We start from the raw sequence: 15,786 nt of genomic DNA, 5'->3' as shown, positions 1-15,786 counted from the left end.
TCGGCGGCTTCGGTTGCCAGGGCTTCCTCCAGAGCAATCTGGAACGTGAGGTCTTTTTTGGCGTAGAGGCGTCGTTGCAACATCTCGTCCCTCAGGCCACCGACGAGGCGGTCACGAAGCATGTTCTCCAACTCTGAGAAGTTGCATAGCCGGGCGGCTTGGCGGAGGGAGGTCACAAACCCAGTTATGGTTTCCCCCGGGGCTTGCCGCTTTGCGTAGAAGGCATTTCGGCAAGCTACCACCGAGGGCTGTGGTGAGAAGTGCTCCTTCAGCCGTTCCATTATTGTTTTGTAAGAGACGGTAGCGACATCTCTAGGTGCAAGGAGAGCCCGGGCGATTTCAAACGTCTCCTCTCCACAGACGCTGAAGAATGTCGCCCTCTTCATGGCATCGTTGGTGACTTCTTTCGCTTGCAGGAGGAAGTTGAAATGGGCGGCGTACCCTTCCCAGTCTCCTGATGCTGGTTTGAATGGCGAGAAGCTGCTGTCGGTTGCCATTCTGGGTTCCTTGGGTCCTGGAGCTGAAGCCTGGATGCATCCTCGTCGCCAGTGAAATGTACTCGGAGTCGAGAGTGAATTTCATGCTCTTTATTCAGCTCATAGTCATCAAGGAGAAGAGGAGAAGAAGAATGGCTCTTTTCCCAAAACCATCTGCTTATATACATTATTTACACAATGGGCCTTGCGTGATTGGCTGCTTCAGGGCTACACCTGTGGGCCAATTATATTGTGGATTGACTTCTGCCTGCAGCCTGATTGGCTGCTCCTACAGGCCAATCAGGTAGCAGATTCACTTCTGCCAGCCGCCTGATTGGCTGCTCCAGCAGGCCAATCAGGTTGCGGATTCACTTCCACCTGGAGTTGGATTGGGTAGCTCCCGCTGTTTCTGAATCCTATTGTTCTAGGATTCAGCTCAGTACATAACACCTGGCTTTACAACAGGGCTGTGGAAGCTGACTGAAGCCCTGTGGGCCTCCTCCAGCCCACCAGATCTCCTCATTCGGCCGACATTGCTGTTTCAGCCAAGTCCCAAGGAGAAACACCGGCCCCAGCTGCCCATGTCCAGAACTTTCTAATATAGACTGTCTGGAGACAGAGAAAATACAGCACAATAAAAACCTCCTCTCCGAGTTCAACCATCATTTATATTGCTTTGGACAGGAGGCAGGCGGAAAACGGAAAGTGCCCAGGCAGCTTTTCCAAAGTTAACTCAGGCTCCAGACTCCGGGTGGCAACTCTGCTGCAAGAGAGATTTGTGGCCTCATCTTGTTCTTTCTCCCTGGTTTGCAAGATGATGCCACACAAATAGGAGCTGTTGGTACCCATCTCTGTAGGAAAAGGAAACATTTGGGAATGGCACAAACCATGGAGGGATGGGACCTTGGATTCAAAGGTAGGCGCTGACTGGCCGTGGAGGTTCTGTTGAAATATTGCCACTAACCCAGTCAGATGTGTTGGGTATAAATAATAAAATGAGGGTGGTGGTGATGGAATAGGACACCCCTATTTTCATCAGAGAAATGTCGGAGGGTACGCATTTTCAGAGCTCAAGGACACATTTGCAGGCTTCCAAAAGCACTAAAGCAGGACTGGTGAGAGGCGTGGCCTGTGGAGAGGGGGTGTGGCTTGGGGAGAACTCTGAGGGTCGTGGGAGAGGTCTTGGGGGCCACATCAGACCCATCAAAGTGCAGCACTAATGAGCCCCCGATCCCCAAATTTCGAAAGTGAGCCAGACTCCCAGAAAGTTTCTTGTCGCGCTGCCTACGGAGTCGGCCTCTCCCCCTCCCCAAATGGCACACTTTCCAGCAGCAGCGAATGTGGCAAAATCTTATCTTCTGCCCCCTCCCCAAACCCCACTCCACTGCTACCCCATAAATATACGGCTGCGACTCCAACCCTGCTGAGAAGGAGGCTTGGGGCAGTCATCTGCAATGGATGTCCTTGAGATCGTAAGTGGGCAAAGCAATTATTTACTAATGGAAGCCGGTTATCTTTTTGGAGAGACTCAGCGGGACCCCGGGGTCACCCTCGGCAAACGCTTTCCTCTCTGCTGACAGGCTCTGGCCTGGTAAATCACAGGCTGCTTTTATTTAGCAAAGAGTGAAATGGGGGTGAGGGGGGAAGGACAAGGTAACAATTTGAGGCAAAAGGATGCAGATTGACACAGCTATCTAGTTTTAATTGTGGGCCCCTCGATGTCAACTGGTGGTTTCCAAAGAACTCAGTGAATGACACTCACAAGAGGAGGGTGGAGGGAAAGGATAGAATCATAGAGTTGGAAGAGACCACAAGGGCCATCCAGTCCAACCCCCTGCCAAGCAGGAAACACCATCAAAGCATTCTTGACATATGCCTGTCAAGCCTCTGCTTTAAAACCTCCAAAGAAGGAGACTCTACCACACTCCTTGGTAGCAAATTCCACTGCCGAACAGCTCTTACTGTCAGGAAGTTATTCCTAATGTTTAGGTGGAATCTTCTTTCTTGTAGTTTGAATCCATTGCTCCGTGTCCGCTTCTCTGGAGCAGCAGAAAACAACCTTTCTCTCTCCTCTATATTACATCCTTTTATATATTTGCCCCTCTCCCCAAGGCCAGACCCCCCAGTGTCCCTATTTTCCAGGGGCAGTCCCGGATTTACGGAAGTTGTCCCATTTTCTGATTTTACCCCAGAATGTCCTGCTTTTCCTTAGGAAGTCCCTATTTCCATCGGGGAAATGTTGGAAGGTATGGAGAAATTCGACCCCAGAGCCAAGGAGATGAGTTACGGTAACTAAACAGAAGACATCTGAAAGCAGCCCTGGATGGGGAAGGTTTTTTAAAATGTTTCATGTTTTATTATATGTTGGAAGCTGCCCAGAGTGGCTGGGCCAACCCAGTCATAGGGGCGGGGTATAAATAATACGCCAGCATTTTTCTGCATTCCTGCGGGTTGGACTAGATGAGCCTCAGGTCCCTTCCAACTCTACGATTCTATATTGCCTGTGCTGTGTGGCTTTGTCAGGGCCAAACAAAGCTTGAGAGATTAGAAGAATGCCACCATTGGGAAGAGGCATTTCCTTCGGAGAAGGAAAGTGTCCCTTCAAAGACCAGGCATGGAGAAATCTACAGGCCAAGGGGAAGTTAACTCCCCCCCCCCCCCGTGTCACACAATAGACCGTGCTCTGCCCTGAAGCCACCTCTATCCTATTTCAGCCCAACTCTTTCCCTCTCTCCTCATCTGTGCAGCCTCTCCGCTGCAAATGGGAGACCTCGCCTTGCCAAGATATGGCCGTGTTGACTCATCTTTCATTTGTTGCAGGAGAGAGATCTACGATGTCAGTTTACCTTGGATCCAGAAGTTATCTGCTCCATAACGAGGATATTTTTCACGGCAGAAGGGAGCTATGTCAAGGTAAAAAAAAAAAAACCTCCGGAAAAGTTGCCAAATGTATTTTTATTTTATTTATTTATTTAGCTGGAACCTCAACCCCTACTGGGCTTCTTGACGGATGGATGTGTGGCAACGTCCAAGGAATGGCTGTTGCGTTCTAAAGAGCAAGGCAAAGAAGGCAGGATGGATCTTGGGGAATTAACAACACCGCTGCTGCTAAACCTGCCGTGCAAATGGGGCTTTGCAAGAACCTATTGGTGGCCAAATGTTCTGCCTCCAGCATATGAGGCAGTGAAGCTGAGGCTCCAATACTTTGGCTACCTCATGAGAAGAGAAGACTCCCTGGAAAAGACCCTGATGTTGGGAAAGATGGAGGGCACAAGGAGAAGGGGACGACAGAGGACGAGATGGTTGGACAGTGTTCTCGAAGCTACGAACATGAGTCTGACCAAACTGCGGGAGGCAGTGCAAGACAGGAGTGCCTGGCGTGCTATGGTCCATGGGGTCACGAAGAGTCGGACACGACTAAACAACAACACCTCTGAGCACAAGTTGCTGAGAATGGCAAGTGGGGAGAAGAAGAAGAAGAGTTTGGATTTGATATCCCGCTTTATCACTACCCGAAGGAGTCTCAAAGCGGCTAACATTCTCCTTTCCCTTCCTCCCCCACAACAAACACTCTGTGAGGTGAGTGGGGCTGAGAGACTTCAGAGAAGTGTGACTAGCCCAGGCATAGGCAACCTTGGCTCTCCAGATGTTTTGGAACTACAACTCCCTTAATCCCTGACCACTGGCCCTGTTAGCTAGGGATCATGGGAGTTGTAGTTCCAAAACATCTGGAGAGCCAAGGTTGCCTATGCCTGGACTAGCCCAAGGTCACCCAGCAGCTGCATGTGGAGGAGCAGGGAATCAAACCCGGTTCACCAGATTACAAGTCCACTGCTCTTAACCACTACACCACACTGGCTCCCTGTCCTCCAGAAACAGAACTTCTGCCTTGTGGCACTCAGGTCTTGCTTGGGGGGGGGGGGACTTCCCATTTGGGGTATCTGGTTGGCCTCTGTGAGGACAGGAGGCTGGACTAAGTGGCCCATTGGCCTGATCCCACTGCAGGGCTCTTCTGCGTTTCTTATGATTCCTCAATGGAGCTTGCATGAACAGAGCCAGTCTACCTTAGAACAGTGCTAAACAAGTGTGGGAGAAGACTATTGCTCTCACATGGATGGCAGCTAACGGATTGAGGTTGAATCCCAACAAGGCAGAAGTTCTGTTTCTGGAGGACAGGGAGTGGGGGACTCCCTGGTCCTGGGTGGGGTAACTGTGCCCCTGAAGGACCCGGTGTGCAGCCTGGGGGTCATTTTGGACTCTCCGCTGCCCATGGAGGCGCAGGTCAGTTCTGTGTCCAGGGCGGCTGTCTGCCAGCTCCATCTGAGACCCTACCTGCCTGCTTCCTGTCTTGCCAGAGTGGTCCATGCCCTGGTTATCTCCCACTTGGACTACTGCAATGCGCTTGTTGCGGGAATTTATGTATAGGTTGGGGGTGGGGTTGCCCCTCCAGCAGATATCATACACATACAGCCCCACTACCAAAATCAGCACAATCACTTTTGTGACTTTTGTGATTTGTCCCCACAAAACACTTCATCACAGGTCCTTGCTATCTATTCAAAGGGCCTCTGCTGCACAATACCAAATGTCACAATTCACTGATAAATGTATCTATGTACTGGCTCCCTGGGCAAACTTCAGAAATTCATATACCGTAGACATGTAGACACAACCTTGATGGCAGAAAGTGAGGAGGAATTAAAGAACCTTTTAATGAGGGTAAAAGAGGAGAGCGCAAAATATGGTCTGAAGCTCAACATCAAAAAAACCAAGATCATGGACGCTGGTCCCATCACCTCCTGGCAAATAGAAGGGGAAGAAATGGAGGCGGTGAGAGGTTTTAGTTTCTTGGGCTCCTTGATCACTGCAGATGGTGACAGCAGTCACGAAATTAAAAGACGCCTGCTTCTTGGGAGAAAAGCAATGACAAACCTAGACAGCATCTTAAAAAGCAGAGACATCACCTTGCCGACAAAGGTCCGTATAGTTAAAGCTATGGTTTCCCCAGTAGTGATGTATGGAAGGGAGAGCTGGACCATAAAGAAGGCCGATCGCCGAAGAATGGATGCTTTTGAATTCTAGTGCTGGAGGAGACTCTTGAGAGTCCCATGGACTGCAAGAAGATCAAACCTATCCATTCTGAAGGAAATCAGTCCTGAGTGCTCACTGGAAGGACACATCCTGAAGTTGAGTCTCCAATACTTTGGCCACCTCATGAGAAGAGAAGACTCCCTGGAAAAGACCCTGATGTTGGGAAAGATTGAGGGCACTAGGAGAAGGGGACGCTCTCCGTGGGGCTACCTTGGAAGGTGACTCCGAAATGACAACTAATCCAGAATGTGGCAGCCAGGCTGGTGACACCAGTCCTGCAAGATCTACATTGGCTCCCAGTACGTTTCCAAGGTCAGTGTTGGTGCTGACCTTGAAAGCCCTAAATGGCCTCGGCCCAGGATACCTGAAGGAGCGTCTCCACCCCCATCGTCCAGCCCAAACATGGAGGTCCAGCTCCAAGGGCCTTCTGGCAGTTCCCTCACTGCGAAAAGTGAGGATACAGGGAACCAGGCAGAGGGCCTTCTCGGTGGTGGCGCCCGCCCTGTGGGATGCCCTCCCATCAGATGTCAAGGAGATAAACACATGACTTTTAGTAGACATCTGAAGGAGGCCCTGTATGGGGATGTTTTAATCTTTGGTATTATGTGTCGGAAGTTGCCTAGAGTGGCTGGGACAATCCAGCCAGATGGGGGGAGTATAAATAATAAAATTATTGTTATTGTTATTATTATGCTTGTGGGCTTCCCCTTGAGGCTTCTGACTGGCTGCTGTGGAGATAGGAAGCTGGACTTCTTGTGATCTTAAATGCCACAAGATTGCACCTCTCTGCATCCAGCCCCCCGGGAAACATGCACTGAAAATGTGATGTTTGAAAGAGGCTGTGCTTTTCTTTTTCAGGTTTATTTGGAAGCCCGTTTAAAATTGAGCCTTTTGCCTCTGCGCCGAGAGGGAATTGGTTTTTTTTCTCCCTCCTTCCCCCATTGAGAACCTGTGAGCAAAATACAGATTGCCTATATTGGCTGCGGGGAATTGGACCAAAGGAAACCAGCGACGAGGAAGGAATTCTCTGAGATCACTAATGTCCTGGCGACAAGACGGCGCAATTGAAAGGAGGGGAAACAAACAGAAAAGAAAGAAAGAATCAAATCAAATCAAATCCCTCTCTTTGCCCCCAGATCTTGGCACGACCCCGGGAAGATATTACTATTTATCATCTTGGAATAATTCCTGGATTTTTCCAAACAGCAGCTGAGAGGGAGAAGGAGACCTGAGCTTGTGTTTGGTGTCACAAAACAACCAACCCCTTCTAAAGCTGGAACCAGATTCCACCCCAGTCTTTACACCTGATTTGGCTATCTTTTGCTCCCCAAATCCATAAGGTGTTCGGGCGCTGCTGTCCCTAGAAGCTGCATTAGACGGGTGCTGCTGTGACAAGGTCCCGGTGCCCCAGCACGTATTGATTAGCAATTTCTTCCCCTATCCCCGCTGCAATTGCACTCCCCATGCATTGAAGGAGCGGTGTTTTTTGGGGGAGGGGAGGGCTCCCTCTGAGTTTTGCAAAAACAAAACAAAACACTGAACGATTTCCTTGCTGTCATCTACTGGGAAAACAAGGGACAGAGTCTTTGCACTAGGCCTGCTTGCCAGAGGGAGGGGGGGTCTGTTTTGACCCAGGGTATTAAGAACACAGAACTGCAGAATTGTAGAGGCAGATGGGACCCCCAAGGGTCATCAAGGCCAACCCCCTGCAACGCAGGAAACGTTCACCCAATGTGGGACTCGAACCCACAACCCTAAGATTAAGAGCCTCATGCTCTACAGACTGAGCTATGCGGTAGCAAAGCTGCCGCTTCTCAGCTCTCAGGGGTGGTGTGGTGCAATGGCTAGCGTGGTGGAGGAAGAAGAAGCAGAGTGTGCTGGGTTCAAATTGCCTTCTGTCAACAAAGCTCACTGGGCGACCTTGGTTGGCAGAGGGGGGGCAGTTATTTTCTCTTTACCTCAGCTATCTCTCAGGGTGGTTGTGATAACAAGGCTCTGAATGTTGCCTCCTTGGAAGAAAGGCATTGTTCACATACAGAGAGGGGCCACCACCTTGCACCTGGAGAGTCCTGGGTTCCATGCTCAGTTCGGAACGCCTCTCTTTTCCTGAAACACTGCCAGTTAGTGCAGGTAACACTAATTTTGAAGGGCCAAGGATCTGAGCTTCTGGTAACCCTGTTCAAACCAGAATCTTGAGGACCAACAGCTTTTCATTTTAGGGGGCAAAGGCCCCACAGCTCAGCAGCGAGGTCCCCTGCTTTGCACACATACACACACAAAGTCCCAGGTTTGAGGCGTCTCCAGAGAAAGACCCACCCCCTCCCAGCCAGAGACCCACAGAGAGTCTCTGCCCTGAGCTAGACCGTCTCCTCTGATATAAATCAACTTCCCAGGCCGAGAGCTACCAAATCCCTTCCCGTTAAGAAACAAAATTAAACGCAGAACGGCCAAGAGCTACCGGATCCTGGCACAGATGGGGTTCCTGGTGGCTTTGGGCCACCGGAATGCAGCAGCAGGGGCTCATGTGTGCAGAGGAGGGATATCTATATAGAATCACAGACTCGCGGAGTCGGAAGGGGCCCTGAGGGTCATCTAGTCGAACCCGCTGCAATGCAGCCTCCCCGTACGGGGATCGAATCTGCAACCTTGGCGTTCTCAGCACCGTGCTGTAACCAGCTGAGCTATCCAGTGAATCTTCCGGTATCTGTATCTATAGCTGTAGTACAGACCAGCTTAATGGGAGGATTACTGACTCCCAGCATGAATTGGCAGAGGACTGTAGCAGGATTACACCCACACGCACCCCCTCTGCTTTCCTATCTTCCCATTGATTTATGAGCCACAAACAGCTCCTGGGGCCCAGAGCCTCTTTGAGCATGACATCCCATCAACAGGCTTGGTTCTTTCTTTTTTATTGAACAACTGCTCAGCTGCTGCGTCTGTTTATTCCAGAGCGGGGCGATCGGACGCCTCTTGCATCAATCACAGCTTTAAAAGTAAAACCCACCATTAAAAACCCACCCTGTTGGGTTGTGCCTCACTTGCTGGGATTAATCATCTCGAGTAAGCAGTGCCTTTCATTTCAGTATGTCTACTCTGAGTAGGGCCAACATTGGGTTCAAGCTGAACAGGTGTGAGAAAGGAAAATCAGGCTGGGGAGGGGAAGGGTTTCACCCACCCCAGTTTCCTGTCTCTAACAGTGGGATGCAAAATGGATGTCCACTAATTCTTTGTCCGCAGCATCAGGGGGTAGACTACCCCTGGATGCAGAGGCTTTGCTGATCAATCCCTCAAAAATAAGAACGGGGGGGTGGGGCGGCGGGGTGTGTGTGGCCTCGCTGGGATTGGGGCAAAAGGACCAAAAGTCTGCTTCCAAACAGGAGACAGATCCATGTCCTCAGAAAGGACCCCAATATGGAATAAAGGCGATGCTGCCTTCCTAGTCCCCGGTGGCTGGTGCTCAAAGGTAGACTATGTCTATATGGAGAGGCTCAGTTTCGTTATAGTGTTGGAAGGTGCCCCCAAAGGTCATCCAGTCCAACCCCCTGCAATGCAAAGTCTAATAAGGTTCAGGGTGTGTTTTTTAAGGGCAGGGTTTGTTGCTATTTATTAATTTTTATTACTGCATTGCAGAGGACTGGACTGGATGATCCTTGGGTACATCATCATCATTATATATTTCCATTCACTTCAAGAAGAAATACCAAGAGAGGTCTCCATCTAGTCCAGCCAACCAGGGAAAGGAATACCCATCGCTTATTATCCTTGACCACTTATTATCCACCCACAACCTCCTCTTAGCAGGGGTGCAAAATGGGCATTTGCGATTGACCAATTTCTCTCGAACTTCCAGCTTCAGATGCAGCCAACCTCTCGAGGGGAAGGACCGAAAAGGCTGCTGGCAACATTGCTGATAGAGGAGGAGGCTCACAGCCTTCCCCGGTCCTTTTGCTCCAACCGAGGTAGACTGCCCCTGCAATGGAGGTTCGCCAGGTGTACTCACAACTCAGGGGCAACCTGCTCTGCTGCCTTTTGCCAGCCTCTGGTCCTCGGAGGTAGACTTCTCCCAAACATGGAAGCTCATGGATCGAAATAATAAAAGGATTATTAATCATAACTAATAGCTGCAGACATTCCTTGCCAATTCTCCCCCTCCGTCCAGGACCCTCACGTAAGATTGACCCCAGACATGTAAATTAACAGCCACTTGGGCTGCAATCCTTTACCTGCTTATTCAGGAGTAAGCCCCATGGCTACAAGTGGGACTTAATTCTGAGTGGACATGAATCCTGCATTGCAGAGGGTTGGACTAGATGACCCATGGGGGTCCCTTTGAATTCTACAGTTCTATGATCCTGTGTGTAGCCTTACATACAATTAATACAGTACAGTTGTATTATAAGCTATGTAAATACTGTAATAATAACTCTTGCATTATGAGAAAAGAACACAATACTGCATTATGAAATGGTACGACGGCCACAATCACAGCAGTATTAATGAGTCATGCAAGTAATAAGAATAACAAGTATTTCAGGACAATAAAAAATAATAGATCATATTACATTATTACCTTTCGTAATGTAGCTGTAACCTGCTGTGGCCTTTGCTTATGATGGGAGGCGGCGGAGAAGTATTTTAAATTAATATTTCCTATTTCACTGTATCTGAAGAAGTGTGCATGCACACGAAAGCTCATACCAAAATAAAAACTTAGTTGGTCTTTAAGGTGCTACTGAAGGAATTTTTTTATTTTAAATTAATAGTCACATTTAGCCTGTGCGCTGCCTGGGTGACTCCAAGATAGAGTGCTCCTGATTGTGGATGTTCCTAGACACCAACCATTCAAAGCTGCAAGGGGCAGCCCTTGAGATTCCTTCCAACTCTACAATTCTATCATTCTGTGAGCAGAATCCTGTGAGCAGGCTCTCTGACAGGGAGGGATGCCTTCCACCTGAAGGGCAATAATAGCCACATTTAGCTACCTGTCCCTGAGGCCTCTCCAAGGTAGACTGCCCTTGAATGTGGAGGTTCAACCACGTAACTAATCAAAGCTGCGATTTCTGCACAGCAGGGTGGTCACTGCACCGCATGACCCACAAAGTCCCTTCCAGGTCCATCACTCAAGGAACCTAACCAGAAGGTCAGTTATGTGAGCCCAGGATATCTGTGGGCAGGATTCCTGCACTGCAGGGGGTTGGACTAGATGACCCTTTCCAGCTCTTCAATTCCATGATCCCTAAATCCAGTGCTATTTTTATAGAGAAAGAGGCGCCAGAACTCACCATGAACACCTCCCTTGTTCTCTTATAATGGCAATGGAGGCATAGCCAAGGTTGGCAGGGGGCAGCTGCATCCCCCTAAATCAAGTAAATAAATACAAATACTTAACTAACTGACCAATTGTTTCACAAAGCTCGGTTCTGCCTACAAAACCTGTCCCCACAACATAAATCCTTGCTACACTCATGGCGCCCACATGAGAGGTTTCTGGTGAGTTCCAGCTGGAAAAAAGCCCTGCCTAAGTCAATCTTGCTCGTTGGCTGGTAGACTGCTCTTGCCCTAGGAGGCTCTCCATCAGGAGAGGGTTTTTTAAAATAAAAAAAGAGAGGGTATTTTTCTCCTTACCCGGCTCCTGAAGGGCATGGGGGTCTTCGCACTTTGTCTCCCTCCTCCTTCCCCTTCCTCCTCCTCCTCCTCCTCCTCTTCCCGAATGCTGACGAAGGGGATCTCGAGGAAGGCGGCGGCGAAGTCCAACTGGAGCAGCTCCCTGCGGGACGCGGGGAAGGCGAGCACGGCGGCCACTCCGCGCACCACCAGCGCCTGGCACAGCCAGCGGGCCAGCGAGGCCGGGTCCCTCTGACGGGGCGCCCCGGGGACCACCTCGAGGCTGAGGTTGTAGGGCAGCGCGGAGGTTGCTGTGCGGCTGGCGCGGGCTAGGGCGTTGCGCGCCCGGCTTTCGGCTTCCCCTGCGCGGGGAAGCAGGGCGCCCAGGCGCACAGTGTGCCCGATCCGTGCCAGGATGTGGCACGGCTGCGGGTGCCCCCGGGCCGCCGGCTGCCCCGCTAGCAGGAGCGACAGGCACCACCAGCAGCAAAGCGCCCGGCGCCTCTCCATAGGGCAGGGCGCGCAAGGCGCAGGGGCGCGCAACCCCTGCGCCCGCCCCCCACCCGGGCTGGGTGGGGGGTCCCCTAAGGAGGCAGCCGGGAGGGGGTCTCCCAGGGCCCGCCCATCAGGGGCCTCTGAAGTGGGGCAGAGCAGGAGCAGAGGGAAAGAGCAGGAGCAGAGGGAAAGTGAGGTCCCCCCCTGCCCTATCCAAACGCCGCTGCCGCCGCTGCGCCTCGGCTCTCGCGCTCTGGCTGCTGCTCGCTCGCTCTCCAGGCGGAGCTGGAGGCTGCTCTGGCGGGAGAGCGCCGCTAGGGGCGGCAGAGGGCGACCCTGCCAACCTGGGGATGAAGATGATATTTGGGAGATGATGGCACCCCCGTCAGCCTGTTGGAGAGGAGAAGCGCTGGTTGGCACAGGCGGAAAACGCGCACATAATAAGCACACATATATAGGCTGCATCTGCGTTTCGGCGAAGGAAATGCAGACGGCGCGAGGCGAGGAAGCAGAGAGAAGGAAGAGCCTGCCTCTGGGCATGCACAGAGCGCGGGCGAGGAAGAATCGCAGAAACCTAGAATTGCAGAGTTGGAAGGGTCATCTAGGTGAGGTGAGAGGTTGCGTTTCGTCCAAGGAGATGCAGGCGGCGCGAGGCGAGGAAGGAGTCTCACTCTCTGGGCATACACAGAGCGCGGGAGAGCAAGAGAGGCGAGGCGGCGAGGGAGGAGCCCCGCTGGCGCTGTTTGGAGGGAATGCGGCAGGCCGAGCATGTGCAGAGTGCAGGGGGAAGGAGGGACGTGAGCTCGGTGGGCTCTGGGTATGTGCAGAGTGCGGAGAGGGGAAAGGGGTGAAGGAATGAGGCAAAGCGAGGAAGAGGAGAGGAGATGCGAAGGGAATGGTCACACAGAGCATGTGCAGAGTGCAGGGAACAGGGGATCGGAATAGAAGCTGCTGAGAAAGATCGTAAAAGGAGGCGAGGTTGAGGGCGAGCTCGGCTCCAGCTCCGTGGGAAAGCAGGCTGCGTGTGTGTGTCTATGGGCACGTGCAAAGTTCGGAGAAGGTGCTAGAAAGCACAGAGGTGGGAGAAGACTTGGGCTGGGCTGGGGCCCACCAGACTTTTTTTTAGAAACGCGGGGGGGGGAGTGCCAGATGAAAAGGAAAAGAATCTCTGAGCATACACAGAGTGAAGAGGAAGGCAGGGTTGGTGATGCCGACACAGGACATGTGCACCCAAAACCGCTAAAAATATTGGCTGGTTCTGATGGCTCCTCCTCATCCTGGAGAGTAGTGACTAGTGGGGTGCCACAGGGTTCTGTCTTGGGCCCAGTCTTGTTCAACATCTTTATCAATGACTTGGATGATGGGCTTGAGGGCATCCTGAGCAAGTTTGCAGATGACACCAAATTGGGAGGGGTGGCTAACACCCCAGAGGACAGGATCACACTTCAGAATGACCTTAACAGATTAGACAACTGGGCCAAAGCAAACAAGATGAATTTTAACAAGGAGAAATGTAAAGTACTACACTTGGGCAAAAAAAATGAAAGGCACAAATACAGGATGGGAGACACCTGGCTTGAGAGCAGTACATGTGAAAAGGATCTAGGAGTCTTGGTAGACCACAAACTTGACATGAGTCAGCAGTGTGATGCAGCAGCTAAAAAAGCCAATGCAATTCTGGGCTGCATCAATAGGAGTATAGCATCTAGATCAAGGGAAGTAATAGTACCACTGTATTCTGCTCTGGTCAGACCTCACCTGGAGTACTGTGTCCAGTTCTGGGCACCACAGTTCAAGAAGGATACTGATAAGCTGGAACGTGTCCAGAAGAGGGCAACCAAAATGGTCAAAGGCCTGGAAATGATGCCTTATGAGGAACGGCTTAGGGAGCTGGGTATGTTTAGCCTGGAGAAGAGAAGGTTAAGGGGTGATATGATAACCATGTTCAAATATATAAAAGGATGTCATATAGAGGAGGGAGAAAGGTTGTTTTCTGCTGCTCCAGAGAAGCGGACACGGAGCAATGGATTCAAACTTCAAGAAAGAAGATTCCACCTAAACATTAGGAAGAACTTCCTGACAGTAAGAGCTGTTCGGCAGTGGAATTTGCTGCCAAGGAGTGTGGTGGAGTCTCCTTCTTTGGAGGTCTTTAAGCAGAGGCTTGACAGCCATCTGTCAGGAATGCTTTGATGGTGTTTCCTGCTTGGCAGGGGGTTGGACTGGATGGCCCTTGTGGTCTCTTCCAACTCTATGATTCTATGATTCTATGATTCTATGATGCAATTAGCCGAATTAACTAATTAGAGGTCAGTAGAGGGGCATTACCGTAGGTACCATGGGCGTAGCCAGGTTTTTTGTTGGCTGCCCCCTGCCCCCCCCCCTGGTTACTCCCATTACAGGTAGGTAGCCGTGTTGGTCTGGATCGAAGTAAAATAAAAAAATTCCTTCAGTAGCACCTTAAAGACCAACTAAGTTTTTATATTGGTATGAGCTTTCGTGTGCATGCACACTTCTTCAGATACAGTGAAATGGAAGTTTCCAGGCACTTATGAGAACAACAAATGTTGAGATCCACAGAAGAGGGAAAGGTGTTCGCTTTCACTTTGGCTGCCCACTGCTGGAAGCAAGTTGCTGGGTTCCACATAGATTTTGCTCAGGCTCCAGGTTGCAAAAAGTGGAAAGAGCTGCTCTGAACATATGCAGAATGCCGTGGGCACCCCCCCCCACACACAACTGTGTTCTTATTAAACGCCTCCTGTTCATATTTAGAGTCATAAAATTTATAAAATTCACAAGGATACTTTTAAAACTCATGTGATATACAAAAAAAACTGGTCAAAAGACTGGTAAGTTGAGATATATGCGCATTAATCTAGGAAGAAGCATTCCTCTCTCTTGCAAGGAAAGGCATCTTCTAAAATTAGTAAATGCATCTACTAAAATGCTCTTTTTTAGGAAGACTCCAAAATTGTTGAGCTTTTTTAAACAAACCCCAAGTTGTTGGGCTTTTGTTTTTTAAACAAAAATACCCCAAAAAACCACTATTTTCCTAAGATCCAGGATAAATTCATTCCCCCTGGAGGTCAATTCCATCTTTGAAATCCCGGTAATGTAGCAGCCCTACTAAAACAGAAGCATTTGTTGCACCATGTATTGCTTTGTGCTGTTTTCTTTTTTATTGAATTTATATGTAGCCATTGTAATTAATTTTTAATTCTAATTAAAAAAATTAATTACAAATCTAAAAAAAGGGGGGGGAGAGGCACCCTTCCATTTCTTGCCTGGGGCAAGGAATGCCTCTTTTCGGTGGACGGGCCTGTGACCTCCGGATAATGTTGCACTTCGTTTCCCATCATCCCGACCGGCAGCAAAGGCTGATGGGAGTTGGAGTCCGACAAGCCCTTGAGCAGACGCACATCCCGTCCCCTTCCCTGATTTACCCACACCTTTGTGTCTTACACAGAGGGAAAGCAAATCCCACAATAAACAGGTCAAGACCCAAACTCAGGATTTTAAACAGTCTGCAAATGGCAATCAGCCATGACAGCTAAGCAGAACCTCCTTGTTCAGCCGCAGTCTATCTCTGAATTCCAGGCACAGGGGGCGTATGAAGTGGGGAGGAGGGCTGTGCATTAAATGGGACCCCGGAGAAGGCCAGCTGGTCAAATGACCAGGGATGAAACGCTCTCGCTGTTCTCCTCCTTTTCAGCAGCCTATTGATGAATGCCGCCCCCCCTTCACTTCCCTCCTCTCCTGTTTTATTTGGAGATCAATTCGCTTACGCAGGTAATTGTGTTTTCAACCTGCGTTACCCTTCACTGTCACAGAAGCCCTTCACGGACCACTAGGGGATTTGGGCAAGGTGGCGAAATATCGAAACACTGTTATGAGTCCAGGAGCTGTGTGTGAAAGCACCACCTCCCCACCAGGCCTTCCCCATCTCAGTTCTCTGCCTCCGTTGTCTTTTCTCTCTCCTTACTGAATCTTTCAGCCTCCTTGCCTGTGGACTCCCTTAGCCTCCCTACCAGATGATGGTGGTGGTGATGATGATATCCATACCCCGCCAATCTGGCTGGGTTTTCCGAGCCACTCTGGGTGGCTTACAGCACATATAAAA

At 50.4% G+C, this 15,786-nt stretch overlaps 1 protein-coding gene across 1 annotated transcript in view; it reads right to left on the bottom strand.

The window, feature by feature from the left end:
• Nucleotides 1–14,006, bottom strand: part of GRIN3B (glutamate ionotropic receptor NMDA type subunit 3B) — a 51,317-nt gene extending 37,311 nt beyond the window's left edge. Inside the window, exons 1-2 of the mRNA XM_060275235.1 lie at nt 13,995–14,006; nt 11,289–12,059 (exon numbers count right to left, since the gene is read on the bottom strand). Of these exons, the coding sequence (XP_060131218.1) occupies nt 11,289–12,059; nt 13,995–14,006 (783 nt within the window). The remainder of the gene's footprint in view (nt 1–11,288; nt 12,060–13,994) is intronic.
• Nucleotides 14,007–15,786: the final 1,780 nt, after the last annotated feature.

The sequence above is a fragment of the Zootoca vivipara genome, chromosome 6, assembly GCF_963506605.1.
Source record: "Zootoca vivipara chromosome 6, rZooViv1.1, whole genome shotgun sequence".
NCBI classification, from domain to species: Eukaryota; Metazoa; Chordata; class Lepidosauria; order Squamata; family Lacertidae; genus Zootoca; species Zootoca vivipara.
Note: the sequence above shows the minus strand (reverse complement) of the source record. Positions and strands in the feature narration are given on the sequence as shown.